Genomic DNA, 17153 nt, shown 5'->3' with positions numbered 1-17153 from the left:
AATAACTGATTACAAGGTGACCCACACGGCATAGGGGATCAAGGAGCACAAATTTGTATGAGGATGGAAACATAGAAGACAAAGCGCCACCATCCCTCATGCACCGCCGCTGCCAGTAACCACACCCAACACGCGCCATCCTCAGAGAGCCACCGCACCGCGGGAAACAAAGCCCCCAACGGTTCACACCCTTTGGAGGATGCCTTCGTCTCGCGGTGATGGGACCCACAGTAAAACAACCACCCAACTGCAAGATCCAAACCACGACCAGATCTAACTCTCTGCTTTACCTTGACGAGGGGAACAAAGCCCAATAGATACAGAATTACCAGAGATCCACCACTCTCAAGGAAGAAGGTAGAAAAACTAGCGAACCCCAATCTCAACCTCACCAAAACGTTGCGACAACGTCGACCAGCCCTCCACCAGAGGTTTCACCATGATGCCAAGATTTCCATCTCTAGGGTCGATAATCCAAAGGCCAGCAGATCACCGCCACTAGACTCCGGCCCTAAGGAGGTTGCAAGAAAAAAAAACCCTAGCAATGAGAGAGAGAGAAAAGAAAGTGGGGACCAAATACTTCCTTTCTTCCTGATAAATTAGTTTACCTTGTGCTTGGTAGGATATATTTTGTTGAATACATAATAGACTATTTTCTTATTTCTTTTCTTAAAGTAAACACTATCATAGAGATGGGTTTAAATTTTTTGTTTTTTCAGGTTACAGAATGAGAAGCAATCCTCTCTCTTTCTCACAAAGTTCCTAATTATGTGTTCTAAAAATTGGCTAATTTAATAAACTTTAAGAATTAAATCGCCTTACATGCTTTCATAGAGGTGCATGTATTTAAGGCCGTTAATAATTGTCAATTAACAACTAATTAATTATAATATCAGCAATCGACATTTCTATTACACCACGGTACAGACAGATACCTTTGTGCATATGTTTTTCAACTTTAAATTTAACAAGAATCATATCAAAACAAAAAATATACAAAACTGACACTAATATAATATAAAATATAATTATTCAAAACGCAGAACTTTATTCGTTTAAGATTATTTTCATACTCATAGATTTTTTTTTTATTTTTGTTGTGACGAACCGTTTAATTCGTTGATTTGAATTTTTAATTTGAGTTGAGATATGATTTATGTGATAATTTTTTACTGTAGTAAAAAAGTTAGATGTAATTATTTTTTAGAGCTTTTTACTATAATAAAATTTAAATTTTAAACTCGAATCAGTGAAATGAACGGTATTTAATCATGTTATCCTTAAAGCAAAAATAATCAAAAAAAAAAATAAACGGTATTTAATCATTTTATCCTTAAAAAAAAAAAAAAAAAAAAAAAAAAAAAAAAAAAAAAAAAAACTTGAGAAAAGCTGAACAATAGCACAGCATAGAGGAGAATGATGAAGGTGAGTAAGTAAAACAGCCAATGAGAGGGAAAGCCGAAAGCTAGCAGAGAGGTGCAGAACAGAAAGAAGAGAGAAGAGAGAGTCAAGAGGCGGGCATTTATTAGCAAAAGCTGAGAATTTTTTTGAGAGTTTAAAGAACCAATCAAGCACTAATGATGTAATGATGAAATTGGTGCAAATCAAGAAGGTGGTCTCCTCCTGCCAGAGAGTGGGGCCTACATTTTTCTTGTCCAGGTCCCCACCCCCAGGCATGTGGGCCCCCGCCTAATTCCCTTCCCATCCTTGGAAAACAAACAAAAACAAAACAATGAAAAGCACTTTGTTTAATCTATCCTTACCCAAACACAAAGCTAGCTCCCGACAATCATCTCTCTCTCTCTCTCTCTCTCTCTCTATGCCCTATGCTCTCACCAGAGAATGTCTACTCCATCCTATACAACAACAGTCTATTCTGGGTAAGGTTTTCCCCCACTCAATCTCACTTTATTCTTATTCTTGTTGGGAACTCAAATTCTCTCTTAAATTGAGTGTCAATTGTTTATCCGACCAATATATTCATACAGTACATTATTTACCATTTAAAACATTGAGATACATTTATTACAGTACATTATTTACCATTTAAAACATTGAGATACATATAATTGTATTTAAACGGCCGGGTAAGATTTCTAGCCAAAAAAAAAAAACAAAACAAGGCCGGGTAAGATAATAGTATGTACATCTTTAGATAATTTAATAAAATATTCGAAATTTGAATTTCTTTTTCAAATAATTAAACGTCAAGCTATATTTACGTTTTCAATAGTAAACATGTTTTGTTTTACTTTATTCATTCCAATGAATAATAAAAAATGAACAATGTTTAGTTCTAATTGTCACAAGTCATAACACAACTTGAAAAAAAAAAAGTGGTGAAAAGAGTGGTAATCAGTTGGGATTTCTTGTATTTTTCATGACAAATATCACTCCATGGGATTTTAAGGTTTTTTTTTTCTTTTGTCATCTGCCTTTTTTTTTTTTTTTTTTCAAATCGTTTATGAAAAGAATTTTTGGAGCCTTACTTATAATGGAACCAAGAACATGATTCAATTTTAATCGAATGATAGGCCTCGCTTCACTCATCGTCACAAGTGCGACGTTGTACAACTCATTGACTAGGTACCTCTGATTGAGGCTACGAGTATGAACCTATGTGCACATCGTAATTAACAAGATTTTTAGTATGAATATATTGGTCGGATAAACAATTGACACTCAATTTAAGAGAACTTGAGTTTTCTCAATTTTGTATGAATTGCTAACTTTGTTGTGTATAAGTGTAAATAAAATATAACTATCATGATTCTTTGTGTGTGTGTGTGTGTCTTGTTAGGGAGTTTTTCATGAACTTTACTGTGGAATATAACGTTCAATAGCAATAAAATTCATATATCAATAAGTGGAACGAAAAGAGAAATATTTACATTTAGGGGCAAGAATGAGACACAACTCCCACTATTGTCGATCTTGTAATGTACTATATATATGTGCACATAATATATGAATAGATGTATGATATGATTAACGTGGAGATTATTAGGACAAAAAAATTAAATATTAGTATTGACCGTCGAAACTTACTAGTCCAATTGATCTATTTCATTCGAGTATTTTTTTAACATGGTGTCTCCATGTAGTACTGCATCGGCCTAATTTAACAGGATACGAGTAATTAAAAAACAAAGAGAGAGAGAGAGAGAGAGAGAGGTTTTGGCGAATATGTATCTCAAGTGATAATAATTTACTCAAATAATTGTCTTGATGAAACTATATACGGAGTACAAACGCATTAAAGAAAATGACATCTAATTATTTAAAATGAGATAAATAATAAGACTTTACAACATTACGATAAACCTTGCATTTTTCTCTTAAAAAAATTCATATATATGTGACAACTTCTCTTTATTCAATCACGAATTTCTATGTAATACTATACACGTCTTATATAATTTGGTAATAATACATTAAATTGAAACATAAAAGACTATCATTGATGATGAATAAAACACCCAGCAAAAGTCAAGGCCTTGTGAATTTTATAATTTGAGTTTTTAATTTTAATTTTATTACAGTTAAAAATTTTCATAATAAATCACATTTAATTTTTTTTATTACAATAAAAAAATTTTATATAAAATTATATTTTAACATAAATTAAAAATTTAAATACGTGAACTTAAATCACATGTCCTATATTCAAGTTTTCTTCCAAAATTAAACACGTCCGATGGGAGCTCATGTCGTGGGAGGGAAAACGACCTGCCCTCCTTTATCTCAGTAGTCTCAATTCAAATGGGTCCCACAACAGCCACTCAAAAAGGCTCAAAAACTCCACATGGACCATCTTCGTCTCTATAAGTGCGCGAGGATCAAGATCATCATGATCAAAAAAAATACTACTTAAGGCCCGACACGTGGCAAACCACGACATTGATTGATGCGTCAATCGGACGGCGGTTATTTTGAGGGCGGTGGCTATGTTGCCGGTTGTAGAGGGGGCAACTGGCCGGACGGGTGCAGACGCTTTTTCCCTTCCCCACTGTTCTCTACTCAGTCTCTGGTCGGATATAGAGACGGGTTTTGCTGCTCTGTGGCGGGGACCACGATAGTGCGTCGGGGTCGTCCCCACAGTGAGGTCCCTCTGGGTTGCCACGTCATCAGTATGCTAGGTGAAATGATGACCATGTCAGATTATGCTGATGTATTCAAACGTAATTACTTGTGCTCCTTTTTTTTTTTTTTTTGCTTTTCACTTTCTAAATAGGGGCCAAGGGGTTCCTAGTTTGGTCATTTTCCTTTTTTATTTTTTTTCTACCTTTACACGTATCTTTTTTTTTTTTTTTGTGTCGGCTAATTCGCACTTGTGAGCTGTGACTACTTATGAAACTGCTTGGTTGGGCTTTTGTAATGGCTATTTGAATGGACTTCGAAGTTCAGTCCATGGACATTGCCATATTGGGCCTAACAGGCCTCAAACAGGCCAGTTTCATCTAATCGAAAGTGCGGTTCGGTTTCTCTTTTCTTTAGCACAAAGACCACATGACAAGATTACTATTGCCAAGTCTCAATTATCTCTATGGGCTTCATTTCATCACTACCAGATGAACGTGGGATACCTTTTAATTTTCATATGGTTTTGATTGGATCTTATGTTCAGAAACAATAACCGTGACCCTAACACTCTGTTTGGTAGGAGGGAAAGAAAAGAGAATGAAAAAAAAAAAACACATAAAAGAAAGAAAATATGAAAGAAAATGAATGAAGTTGATTTTTCTTTATAATGTTTGGTATAATGAGAGAAAAGAAAATATGTAATAACCTAAATGAGTATTTTATCAATTGTTTAATATTAATTTAGATTTTAAAATAGAAACACAAAAGTAAATTTAGGCATCAATGAGTGAATTTGAGTTTTCCTTCCAATGTTAGAGAGATAAAAAATAGTGGCCCCACCATAATTCTTTTTCATCTTATTTTCCTTTCTCTCCTCTCTTCCTTCTTACCAAACAACCAACTCTATCATTTTCCATCTAATAATCCCTCTACCTACTTCATTCCTTCCACTTTTCCATCATACCAACACACACTGTAAGACTCCATTTGGTAACAAGGATAGAGATAGTTAGAAGAATCGGTAATATAAGGGATGAAAAGGATTATGGTAAACCTTTACGCTCTGTTTGGTTGACGGGATAGAGAGTAGAAATGATGGGGAGCTTTGGAGGGATGGAAAGTAGGAAGAATAGAAAGGATAGTAGCTCTCTTTTATGTTGTGTAGTAAGATATGAGGGAGAGAAACTAAATCTCCATTATTTTGTTTGGTATTGAAAAGAAAATGAGAAGGATGGATAGATTTATTTATTTATTTTTACAAAATTACTACATCACTCATATCATCTATATTAACTATATAAGTTTTTTTCGATGCTTATTTTTAAATAATCCAACGATGAACAAAGATTTTCTCCCCATTGTGGCTCCGAAATGGAAGTGGAAAGAGAGTTAAAAAAATGGATGAATGAGTATTTATTTACTTACTATATAGTCCTTTTTACCATTTCATACTAAACTTTTTGAAAGATAAAATGGGATTTTTAAACCTTTAGTGGTGGATTTCATAAATCCTTCTACTGATAGAAAGATGCAAAACGAAATCCTTCTATTGATGGAAGGATGCAAAATGGGTAAGTGCGGATGGAGAGAGCCCCACTCCATTTCTCCTCCCCGTCCTCCTCCCATCCCAACATACTAAAGAATAATAAAGCAGTACTTCTCACAACTACAAAAAAGGAAAAAAAATAAAAATAAAAAAAATAAAGATGTGACATATAGTAACAGCCCAAAAGGAGGTCACGTAGCTCTAAATTTACAAATTACAAAAATTTCAAGGTTGAATATGACTTTTGGAATTGTCCCTCCTCAATACTCGTGAATTGCTATTAGCCTATTACTAGACATCACTGCGTACTATCCATTGGCCCTGAGCATTGATGATTGCTATTTTTCAAATCACAAAAACGAACTAGTCTTTGTTGGATGTGGAATCTGTCTTGAACTGCCGAAAACTTGAGCCTCAATGCATTGAATTTGGTACTCTTTTTTAAATATGATTTCATGCTTGGTGGGTACTAAAACAACAGCACATTGCAACTCGCAACTTGTGCAAGTTGGCACAAAATAATAGAGAAGGCAACTTTTGTACTTCTCACCCTGTTTCCACTTGAAGTATTTATGTCCCAATCCAATAAACCCCCCAATTGAGTCCTATCCAATTGAACAATATAACATTATATTATGTGCCTAGAGAAGAGAACTTTGTAAAGAAGTGGATATAATAAGTTAAGAGTAATATGCTTAGATCCAAATCCAATCAAACAAAAAAAAAGACCCTCTTGTCTCTACCAATCATTTGTTACCCATTTCAGCTGATTTCCCAAAAAACCCTATTCCCCAAATTGCCCTTCCCGTCACACATCTACATGTTACTTATCCAATATCCAGCATAAAATAGAAGGCTATTTATGTCATTTCATCTCTTTTTGGCTTTTCACGCTGTTAAGTTTTGCCTCTCTCCGCTTTCTCACACGGAAAGAAACCCGGCTCAGAATCGGAGCCACAGAACCTTAAGAAGAGCTTAAAAGGAGTTTGACCTGGAGATTAATGGAAATTTGGGATTTGGGATTTCTTTAGTTTGTCATTTTTCTCAAGGTTAGTTGCTTTTCCTTCCGATTTCCCATTCAAAAAAATATTCTTTTTCCTCCTCTGTAGAACCCTTGAATTCTTTCTTCTCCCCTTTGTTTGAGCAATGGTTATGGTGTAATTATGGTGGTATTCAACATAGATTTTGGAATCTATAAAGGGTGAACACAAAAAAGAAAATTGAAAAATCTTAAATGTGAAAAATAACTGAATGAACAAATTACCATTTACCAATGTTACATCTTTCAAACTGAAATTCTGTTTACATTTTTAACTTTCTTGTGCTCATTTCTTCATTTGCCTCACATAGCTATAATGTTTGTTTGTTATATTTAGAACCAAGAATTATGTTGTGCCCTGTTAGAGTTAGTGGTTAAATGATAATCATTTAGCTATTTTGCTTACTTTGTCTTGGTGATAGTTGAAGTCGATAAGTATTCATGATTGTGGATAAATTATGATAAACTTGTCTTGTTTTATCAATTGGAATTTGTACATTTTACTCATTTCGGCACAACGTCGATTTGCATCATATTGGTATTATTATGCTTTGTTGATTTTGGTGATAGTTGAAGCAGATAAATATTGATGATTATAAAAGAGTGAGGGGTTACAATAGAGTAATCTTTATGAATTTTCATTTTCCATTTGTAATTGATAGTGTAAAGTTCGATTAGTTTTCAAGATTGTAGATCAAGAAAGATGTTTCGGTGTTGGGAATTGACTGTGTTGTCTATTCCTAATTGATTCAGTTTCATATCAGTTTGGAGATTTGACTTTTCAGTTGCACGAAGCATGAACTTTTTCGCGAGCTTGCTAACACATGGACAAAGCTGCATTATGCAAGCCTTGCAGACTTGGTGATCCCGAAAGAAATGACACCCTTATTTGGTTGAAAAACAAGGAAGGAAGACCAGAATGGTTCTATTCCCACTCCTCTATACTCACAGATAAGAGCAAGTACTTTGCTGATCAGCTCTCCCATCTGATCTCTAGTAATCTCATTGAGATTCAATGTTCAGAATTCGATTATGATCACCATGTCAAACTTCTAAGACTGCTATATCTCCCTGCACACTCAATTCTAGAGTCGTTGAACTCGGTTAAGTCTGCTCTAGGTGTTCTTGAGTTAGCAGTTGCCTTCCAATCTGAAGAGATTGTGCGGTGCTGCATCCAATACCTGGAGGCCGTTCCTTGGGAGGACAAAGAAGAAGAACACATTTTAAAAGTAGTTGCAAAACTTGGCCCGGTAGCCATGCCCATTTCAGCCAGGATTCAACCTGTGGACTTTACCGCCACGAAAAATGTCTTTGTCTCAGCAGTTCGCTTCGCCATGTCCATTAATAGACCTTGCCCTCCATTTGGTGATGAGCTCAAAACTTCTGCCCAAGAACAGGTCGAATACATGCTTGGGGAAGATGAGGACTTACCATTGGTCACAGCGGACGATGAAGTTAGATCATTGGTAAGAACAGGTCTTTCCAAAATATGCGAACTGTTTGAACAGGAATTATCCTCCCTGCTTTCGGAGCCTAACCTTGCGTCCGATACAGCAGAGGCTAAAATATTGCATAGTTTGTCTGATCTTGAATGGATGTGTAACATACTTCCCAAGATGGATTTGATGAAAGAATTTGTTTCCAACTGGGCTGAAATCTCCCCTAATGTTTTAAGCATTGTTGAAGATCAGAAACTTGATTTTCTCATGTGGGGTCTGAAAACTAAGCTAATAGAAGTTACTGCTAAAGTCTTGGACGCAGTTGGCTACGGCAACGTGATTCTTCCTGCGCCGTGTCGCGTGACATTACTAAAGACATGGCTTCCTTACATAAGGAAAATCAAGCCCCTTTTGGATTCAAAAGGCAATGAGGAGACAGGCTTTCCTCACAAGATGGATGAGAACCTATGCCAAAGCATTGAAGGGGTGATTGTTTCGTTGATTCTGTCGTTGCCGTCGAATGATCAGGCGGATATCTTGGCAGATTGGATGACGGCAGACCAAGTTCGGTATCCCGACTTGAGTGAGGCTTTTGAGGTCTGGTGTTACAGAACCAAGTCTGCAAAGAGAAGATTGATGGAGGGCTTGAACAAAGTTGGCAATGCCACTATTAGCCTGTAAACGTTTTTGCTCTTTTGAGCTTGTTGTACCATTGTTTCATTAAATGCAAAGGATGATAGTTTGTTTAGTTTATTTGTTCTGATATAAATCAAGCTCTTTTGATTTTTTTTTTTTTTTTTTTTTTTTTTTGCATCTTTTTCCATGTGGAGATAATGTTACAAACTGCAGGGCCTAATTGTTGTGAAACCTTTTTTTTTTTTTTTTTTAAAGATGAGCTATGATTATATGGTAGTGAATGTTGGGTCATTAAGAGATAACATATATGTAAGATGAGTGTGGCAGAAATACGTATGTTAAGATAGATAAGTGACCATATGAGAATAGATCGTATAAGAAATGAAGTTATTCGTAGTAAAGTAGGTGTAGCACCAATAGAATATAAGATGCGGGAACGCCGCTTGAGGTGGTACGAGCATGTCCAACGTAGACCGCTAGAAGCACCAGTTTGTGCTTGGGAGGACATTCTTATACCTAATACTAGGAGAGGGAGGGGTGTAGACCAAGAATTACATGGACCGAAGTAGTTAGGAATGACATTCTACATCTAGACCTTTAGGAAAGTCTAATTTCGAACAGAGTTGCGTGAAAAAGTGAAATCCATATATAACTGATTCCAATTAAGTTGGGATTAAGGCTTGTTGATGTTGTTGTTGAGCTATGATTATAGTGAATAAAATAGGAGTATGTTTGAAGGTTTTGCCGGATTGGTGGATACTTCTACCGATCTAACATTGAATCAAACTCAGATTAGAGTTGGTGTTGATGGGGGACATGGCCATCATTGTGTTCTCACTCACTTTTGTGCTAAATCCACCGACCAGTTGAAAAACAAACGGCTATAAACACGTTTTTTAAATTTCAAAAAAGAAGTACGTGTTTGTAGATTTTTTTTTTTTTGGAAGATTTATATTTTAGGTATAAACAACTTTGGTTTCAAGTGATATTACGTATTTTCAAACGAGTCGGTGGAATTTTCTTTATTTTATTTTGTTTTATTGTGGTTGGTTCCAATGTTGTATTTGATCGATCATGGGTTGCAAATAACATAGAGACAATTTCCTCAAAAAAAAAAAAAAAAAAAAAAAAGATGAAGTTGTTAAGATTGGCTTTCTCAGGAAATGTATGGCTCCCTGTGGGGTAATATGTTAGAATGACTATCCAACAAAGTGAAATTAACAAAATGACATTCTTTTATTTTTTATGAAGAAAGATACTTAATCATTCTTTGTAAAAAGAAGTCATTTTACAAATAAAAATTTTTAAAAAGTTATTTTATTAATAAAACTTTTTTATTGAGTTATTTTTATAAAGTACTCCTGTGCTGAAGTTCTAACTCCACAATTAGAGACTAGTTTCCGGTAACTTCTAAACACTTACCGAAACTCCTTGGCAACTCTCATTTTGTGTTTTAGCTAGTTTTGCATAAATCTAAGCATCGGAGAATTTTAAGTATGGGACAAAAAATTACACCAACAACATTTTTCCTTTTTTACATTATTAATTAATTTTGTAATTATACATGTGTATTCAGTCTTGTTTTTGGTAAAGCATTAGTAATTTACCACCACGCGTCTCACAATAAAATATAACCTATAGTAGAGAGAGGTAAAAATAAATAAATAAATAAAAAGGTCCTTCAGTGCATTTTGTGTAGAGAAAGTGCTTCAACGCATCACTATCCACTTAATCATCCATTACCAATACCAATGTCAGTAGCAAAAGCAATAAAAAAAACAATCTGAGAACATCCCATAAAATTAGGATAGTACATGGAAGATTAGTACGGTTCCTGTGTAAAGATGGCACACAAATCGAAACAGTAAAAAATAACAATATGGAATTATGAAGTGCTTTTATTCTCTTTCTTACAATTGGCATTTAATATTTCTTATTGCTCCTCCTTTTTATCATATAGGAAAAATGGAATTATGAAGTGCTCCGATGCATATTAATAATTGTATTACCAAAACTCTCATCATCATGTTAGTCATTTTATATTTTCAGTTAAATTAGCTGATGATTTAACTTTTTTTTAACTTTTTTCACTCTAACTATTAACTAAATAGTTAATTATTTTTAAAAATGTCTTTTACACTAACTAAATATAACTAACATGAAGATGCTAACTATTTAATTTTTATATTATTTTATTCTTTCAATCATAATAAATATAAATTTTTTTAATTCAATAAAATTATTTATATTTTAAATTTAATAAATATTAAAATAATCTATATTTAATTAAAATTTAAAATATAATTAAAATAAATCACCTAAAAATTAATAACTAAAATAACTTTTTAATCATTTTAACTAAAATTTAACTATTTTTTTTAGAGAGTAGCGATGCTCTTACCAACAGCGCTATAAAAATTTTCAAAAAAAAAAACACTAATAATAACGATTTAACATTACACTCCTTTCAAAAAAATAATAATAATAACATTACACTCGTTTTCTTCTCTCTTATCTTCAGATGGCTTTGTAAAAATAACTCAATAGAAAAGTTTTATTAGTAAAACAATTTTTTAAAAATTTTTATTTATAAAATGATCATATTTTATAAAAAATAATTAGGCGGTGATTTTTCATAAAAAATAAAAAATATCATTTTATTAATTTCACTTTGTTAATTAGTCATTCTAGCATATTGTCAATTATCTTCCTCCTCTTTTAAAAAAAAAACGACAAGTCGTTCATATGTCAAAACCACGAAACCAAAAGGAAGTTTCCATCCGATTAGCAAAAAAAGGAAGTTTCCATCCGGATTTTTGGGTCTATCAACGACCATCGATCATAATCACCATTCACCATTCACCATCTCCGCAAGAAATCTCCGTACGTGGTAATTCCCTTCTCCTCCGTCTCTCTCCTTGAGAAAAGTCTTATAAGCCCGGCTTCCAACAAAAACAAAACCCGCGATTTCCTAATTTTTCCCAAAATTCTTTCTTCTTCTTCTTCTTCTTCTTCCTCTTCTCTGTAAATCCATTTTCCATTTTCTCTGGATTTCAGAGCTTCAATCCCGACCATCGAATCATCAATCGATAAATCGAGAAGAAGAATAAGACGACGGCGTCGGCGATGTACGTAAAGGCGGTTCCTACGACGGATCTGAACCGGAACACGGAGTGGTTCACGTACCCAGGGGTTTGGACGACCTACATTCTCATTCTCTTCTTCTCATGGCTCATCGTCCTCTCCCTCTTCGGTTGCTCCTCCGGCATGGCCTGGACCATCGTCCACCTCGCCCATTTCCTCGTACGTCCGCCCTAATTTCGATGATTTTTGCTTAATTGATAGTTTGTGTTTTCTTGTTTCGAAATTTTTAATGAATTTGTTGTTTTGTTCTGATTTCGCATTGATAGTTTCCAAGATTCAATCTTTTGATTCATTAGAATATGGTTTTAGGTTTAAATCGAGTTTTTTGGGGTATAATTTAGATAATAAACATCGTGGAGAAGCAAAATAATGAAGGTTTTAGTTAGCCTCTGGACTTTTTGCTGTTTTAGGTGAATTCTGGTTTCCTCCGGATCCAACTGAATTTGCAAAAATAGGTTAAGACAAAAGGGTAAAGTTATATTTCTCTAATAAGTTTGTGAAATACATATGCTTTATTGCTTTGTGATATGAAAAGTTGAATCTTTTCAGTTGCAATTACATACATTGAATGAGATGTATCAAGACTTGAGTTTCTATACTTGTTTATTTCTCATTCAATCTAGGACTTTTTGTCTTGGATCAAATTTCCATCGTTCTTGGTTTTTGGAGAAAAAGAGAGTGGTATCTGTTTGTGATAGCCAGTAGTGTAATTATTCTAGTTCTGTGTCTTCTAGAAAATGAAGTACGTGTTAGTTCTTCTATTCTTTGGTTTCAGTCCTCTTGCTCATCATTGCCATAGTTAGTTAAATGATACCAAATACCAATTGTCTATTGGCAGATAGTGTGGTTGATTTCTTTCTCTTTGTTTTTGTTCTTTCCTTCAGGTTACATACCAGTTCTTTCATTGGAAAAAAGGAACCCCGTTTGCCGATGATCAGGGCATCTACAATAGGTTGACTTGGTGGGAACAGATTGACAACGGCAAGCAACTCACTCGGAACAGAAAGTTTCTCACCGTCGTTCCTGTTGTGCTGTAAGTTCTCAGATTTCTTCTATTGGTCTTTCACTTTGGATTTCGATACATGGCAGAAGCGTAAACTATATATGGTTATCATGACATTGTTACGCGTCTGCCACGGAAGGAGATGCAGAATGATGCACTCCTTTTGTTGTTTCTATGGTTGGGTAAATTGCCCATGTTATATATATAAGAATTTGTTTTCCTGTTTATTCATTTCACTTCTGAATGAGATTTTGGGTTTAGGTTTGTTCACCTTTGGTTTTGGTTGATCACTACTAGGACGTCATGCAGGGTGCATACACAAACCTGCCTTGGCAATTTTTCTAGTTAAATTAAATAGCTTAGCTATAGTAGCTATAGAGAGAGGTGGAGATAGCCTTTTGGAGTTTGGACTGGTATGACCTCTCAGTTGAATGAAGTTGTATTTCAATTTTTTTGTTTTCCTTTCCCTGTAGTTTATAACCATAATAAAGTTGACAATTCTAATACCATGATTATTTGCAGATAAAATTAAATTTGTCAAAGCAATAAATAAGTTCATATTTTTTTCATTATCCAAAATTGAGACTAAATTCTTCAAGAAGAGGATAAGTCGTGTATGATGGGCTGCAATAAAAGGGATGGACGACGTTAAAGTTGTTCCAAGATAGTGAAGTTCTTTCTTACACCTGCGATTAAAATATGAACCTTCACTATCTGTTTGATTCCCCCCCTTATCATTGGGAGGGGGAAAGAAGGCTTTATAAATGTATGCTAATCCAGCAGTATGCACTTTGGATGAATCTTGCTGCATATGTGGAATCCTGTGTTTCGTGTCAGTATATCGTTGGATTTGGTTTTTGGAATATGATGCCTTTCTCTGATGCTTTGGGAAATAGGCATTCTATAGTGATGCTGAATTTGAACTCTTTCCTTTGCCTACCAATGTCACTGTGATGCTTCTTTCTTTATCATCTGTGCCCAACATTTTGAACTGTTTTGTCTACCGATTTGTCTTGTACAAGGCTCTCAAGAGTTATGTGTCTGCCGTTTCTTTTATTTTTATTTTTTTATTCTTATGCAATGTTTGCCTTAACCAGCGCAAATCAGGGGACGCTCAACTTGAATTGAAAATTTATGTTGTTTATGTACTTACGTACCTCTCATATTGTCGTTTCCTGGGAACTTCTTATTTTCTGATGTATTACTAAATTGTATTTGACATGTGAAACGATAAACTGAATCTGAATGAATATTGATACCTTCTTCCTCTGTTGCCCGTGTTTGTTTTAGTTTTATTTTTGTTTTAATTGGAAATATGTTCCATCCCAATACCTAAAATCGTCTTGTTCGGTTTTCCAGGTACTTGATAGCCTCGCACACAACGGATTATGAAAACCCAATGCTCTTCTTCAACACACTGGCAGTTTTCATATTGGTGGTCGCAAAGTTCCCAAACATGCACAAGGTTCGAATATTTGGAATCAATGCCGATCATTGATCAGTTACGGAGCAATATGAGCTTGGATCACTCTAGTTTCTTGGTCTAATCATGTTGGCTTCCCAATTTGATGGTGAACAAAATTCCCCTTTAGAGATGTTGAGACTTGGAAGGTGTTTCTCACAATTAATGAAGCCATATTTTTTAGTAGTAGCTGTAACTGTAAGTGACATAACTTGGAGGGGCAATATTCCATTGTATCGGACGAGCTAATATCGGTGAATTTCGTTACTCATTCATTGTCATCAATTTTTTGGTAAAAAAAAAAAAAGATTTTTTTTTTTTGGTGCTATAACATTAATAATGGTCACAAATGGAAGCCGAAGCGAACTGTGATTATGAATTTTATTGCTTTCGGCCAGAGCAAGACTTTTTGTTGGTTATTTTCCTTTTTGAATTTTATAAGTTGTTTTAACTCTGCAAAACCTACTCAAACCATGCCTGAATAATAAAAAGTCCATGTGATTTCTTAGATCGCCAACCCGAGTCTCTAGTAGTGGATTAGAGGAAGCTTAGGTGACGGTTGTTTTAAGAGTTTTGTTTGGTTTAAAATTATGGTTTAGAATCATGGTTTTTAGTTCTGATACAGTGTTTTGCAATCATAAAAAATTTGAATTTTAAAAATTAGAATCATGAACTATGATTTTGAACTTATGAACTAAATGTCACCTTACTTTTAGGAGATCATTTTAACGTATTAAAATTTTTTTTTTTTTGACATTTTCATACCTTCTACTTTTAAGTTGAAATTATACCTTCCAGAATGGTTGCACGTTTTAATTTCTAGATTGTGAATTTATGCTGCATTTTTGCCTCTTCTCGATCAACGTCAAGGTTGATTATAAAAAAGACCTAAGTAAGGAAAAAATGAAAATGTAAAATCTAAAAAATTGCAAAAAAAACAAAACAAAAAAAAGTCTAATTAACTGCCTAATTAAGCATCCCCAATGTTCCAAACCTCCCTCGAGTGCGCCCTTGCGCCCTGTCTCAACAGCCAACCAACGGTGGTGACACCGTGTGCAAAGGGACGATGATAAAGCGACGGCATCCCTCCACAACCTTCAAATTCAATTTTTGATATATTTTTAGAGTTGTGTCTGTTCTTATTTACTTTTTGTTTAGGTTTTTATGTTTTATTTTATGCTTTTGATTTATTTGGTTTACTATTTTTATTGATGATTTTTTTCTTGGTAAAAATTGATTGTTGATTGAGAAAAGGTTAAAACTTAAAACTGAGAATAAATTCAAATGTGAAGGTATAAACATACAACAATTCAAAAAGAAAAGTATGATCATTCGAAACTCTTAAGGTGTGTTTGGTAGATAGATTTAGAATCATGATTTTGGATCCTAATTTAGAATCAGTGTTTGTTTACAGTGATTCTGAATCATGATTCAGAATCAGTATTTGGTTTGGATGATTTAGAATCTGATGTGGTATTTTAAACTAACTCAAATCATGATTCTAAAACCACTCCCTCTTGATTCAAGGTAATTCAAACCTCTGATTCTGAATCATGGTTTCAGAATCATGATTTGAACCCAAAATCATGGATCATAGTTCTAGTTTTAAAATTATGATTAGTTTCACCTTGATTTGAATTATCATACCAAATGAACCCTTAAAATAAAGGGTATAAAATATAAAAACCACAATAAATTAATAAAAATAATATGAAATTAAAAGACGTTTTTGGGTCAAAATAGGTTGTTTATGGAGTAAAGGTACGGATTGAGCATGAATTTGAAATTTAACTGTATAAACGTTCGACATACAAAATACAAGGTAGTTTTTAGATAACCTCAAAAAAAAACCCCAAAAAGGAAAAAAAAAAAAAAAAAAAAAAAAAAAAAAAAATGTAAAACATTGTGGATCGAATTCCAATATGCAACAGGACGTATAAATCCATCCAGCTTGTCTGTATCGTTGGGGTGCGATTCATCACGTGCAGTTGTGTATCGCCAATATTTTGCGTATCAAATTTTAACACGTTACCTAGCTAGTGGATTTTTGTTTTTGTTATTTTCATTTTTTTTTTCAATTCGGAATATCAATCAGTACGATTTTGTTGTGAATATTTTTCCAAGTAGCGTGGCTTAAGAGTGCCGACTTTGACTATTATGTCACAAACCTTGAGATAATGGTGCATGGTTTTTTTGTTTTTGTGTTTTTTTTTTTTTTTTGCTGAGTTAATGGTGCATGGTTATACATATATACACGCATATCAATTATTTTATTTTTAAAGACATTTTCCGTCCTTTATTAATAGTATCAGTTTTTAACTGTTAAATTTAGTCAAAATTATATTAAATTAAAAAAATATATATAAAATGTAATTTTTAATATAAATCTAACAACTGATAACTTATTTTTCTAATCTTTATCAGATAAATTTCCTTATTTTTATCAATAAAAACTTGATTCCCGTGCTATTCTTTTGTATGCTATATGTGTATAATAATACACGTGTGTGTATATATATATATATATAAATATATCAGAATTTTCCAAAATAAAACCTATATGCAGCTCGTCAGTTTATACCAATATGCTTTCGCACATTTATATTCTCAAACAACAAAGAACCTCACAAACAATGATTTGATTTGATTCTTCGCATGGTCTGTTTCACTTCTTTTCATCTTTTTTTTTTTTTTTGGCATAAAATACCTTGCAAATGGTAACTTTTTTGGACTGTGAGATCTAATTCTTGGTGTTTAAGGAATATATGTAGATACACACACATGTATGTATATATATATAT

General features: G+C 33.8%; 2 protein-coding genes across 4 annotated transcripts; both read left to right on the top strand.

The window, feature by feature from the left end:
* The first annotated feature begins 6531 nt into the window (after window positions 1-6531).
* Window positions 6532-8876, top strand: LOC21387165 (BTB/POZ domain-containing protein At3g05675). 3 transcript variants are annotated; one of them, XM_010107833.2, is made up of 2 exons: window positions 6532-6678; window positions 7454-8876. In XM_010107833.2, exon 2 carries the CDS (start codon window positions 7493-7495, stop codon window positions 8786-8788), a length of 1296 nt encoding a protein of 431 aa, XP_010106135.1. In that variant the 5' UTR covers window positions 6532-6678; window positions 7454-7492; the 3' UTR covers window positions 8789-8876. The 3 variants fall into 3 exon arrangements, with proteins under 3 accessions (XP_010106135.1, XP_024027806.1, XP_024027805.1); XM_024172038.1 differs by having other exon boundaries at window positions 7433-8876; XM_024172037.1 differs by having other exon boundaries at window positions 7422-8876.
* Window positions 8877-11584: 2708 nt separating this feature from the next.
* Window positions 11585-14659, top strand: LOC21387164 (ORM1-like protein 2). Its single transcript, XM_010107832.2, has 3 exons — window positions 11585-12046; window positions 12772-12920; window positions 14250-14659. The coding sequence occupies exons 1-3, from the start codon at window positions 11870-11872 to the stop codon at window positions 14386-14388; spliced, it is 465 nt and encodes a 154-aa protein (XP_010106134.1). The 5' UTR covers window positions 11585-11869; the 3' UTR covers window positions 14389-14659.
* The last annotated feature ends 2494 nt before the right edge of the window (window positions 14660-17153 follow it).

The sequence above is a fragment of the Morus notabilis genome, unplaced genomic scaffold, assembly GCF_000414095.1.
Source record: "Morus notabilis unplaced genomic scaffold, ASM41409v2 Scaffold2599, whole genome shotgun sequence".
NCBI classification, from domain to species: Eukaryota; Viridiplantae; Streptophyta; class Magnoliopsida; order Rosales; family Moraceae; genus Morus; species Morus notabilis.
The sequence above is the reverse complement of the archived record's forward strand: the minus strand, read 5'-3'. Positions and strand labels throughout refer to the sequence as shown.

Excerpts from the sequence above, each read along its gene's own strand:
- LOC21387165 (XM_010107833.2), top strand. The coding sequence starts at position 7,493 with ATGGACAAAGCTGCATTATGCAAGCCTTGCAGACTTGGTGATCCCGAA.
- LOC21387164 (XM_010107832.2), top strand. The coding sequence starts at position 11,870 with ATGTACGTAAAGGCGGTTCCTACGACGGATCTGAACCGGAACACGGAG. Across the intron at positions 12,047-12,771 it reads TCCACCTCGCCCATTTCCTC|GTTACATACCAGTTCTTTCA; the intron begins GTACGTCCGCCC and ends TCTTTCCTTCAG. Across the intron at positions 12,921-14,249 it reads ACCGTCGTTCCTGTTGTGCT|GTACTTGATAGCCTCGCACA; the intron begins GTAAGTTCTCAG and ends TCGGTTTTCCAG.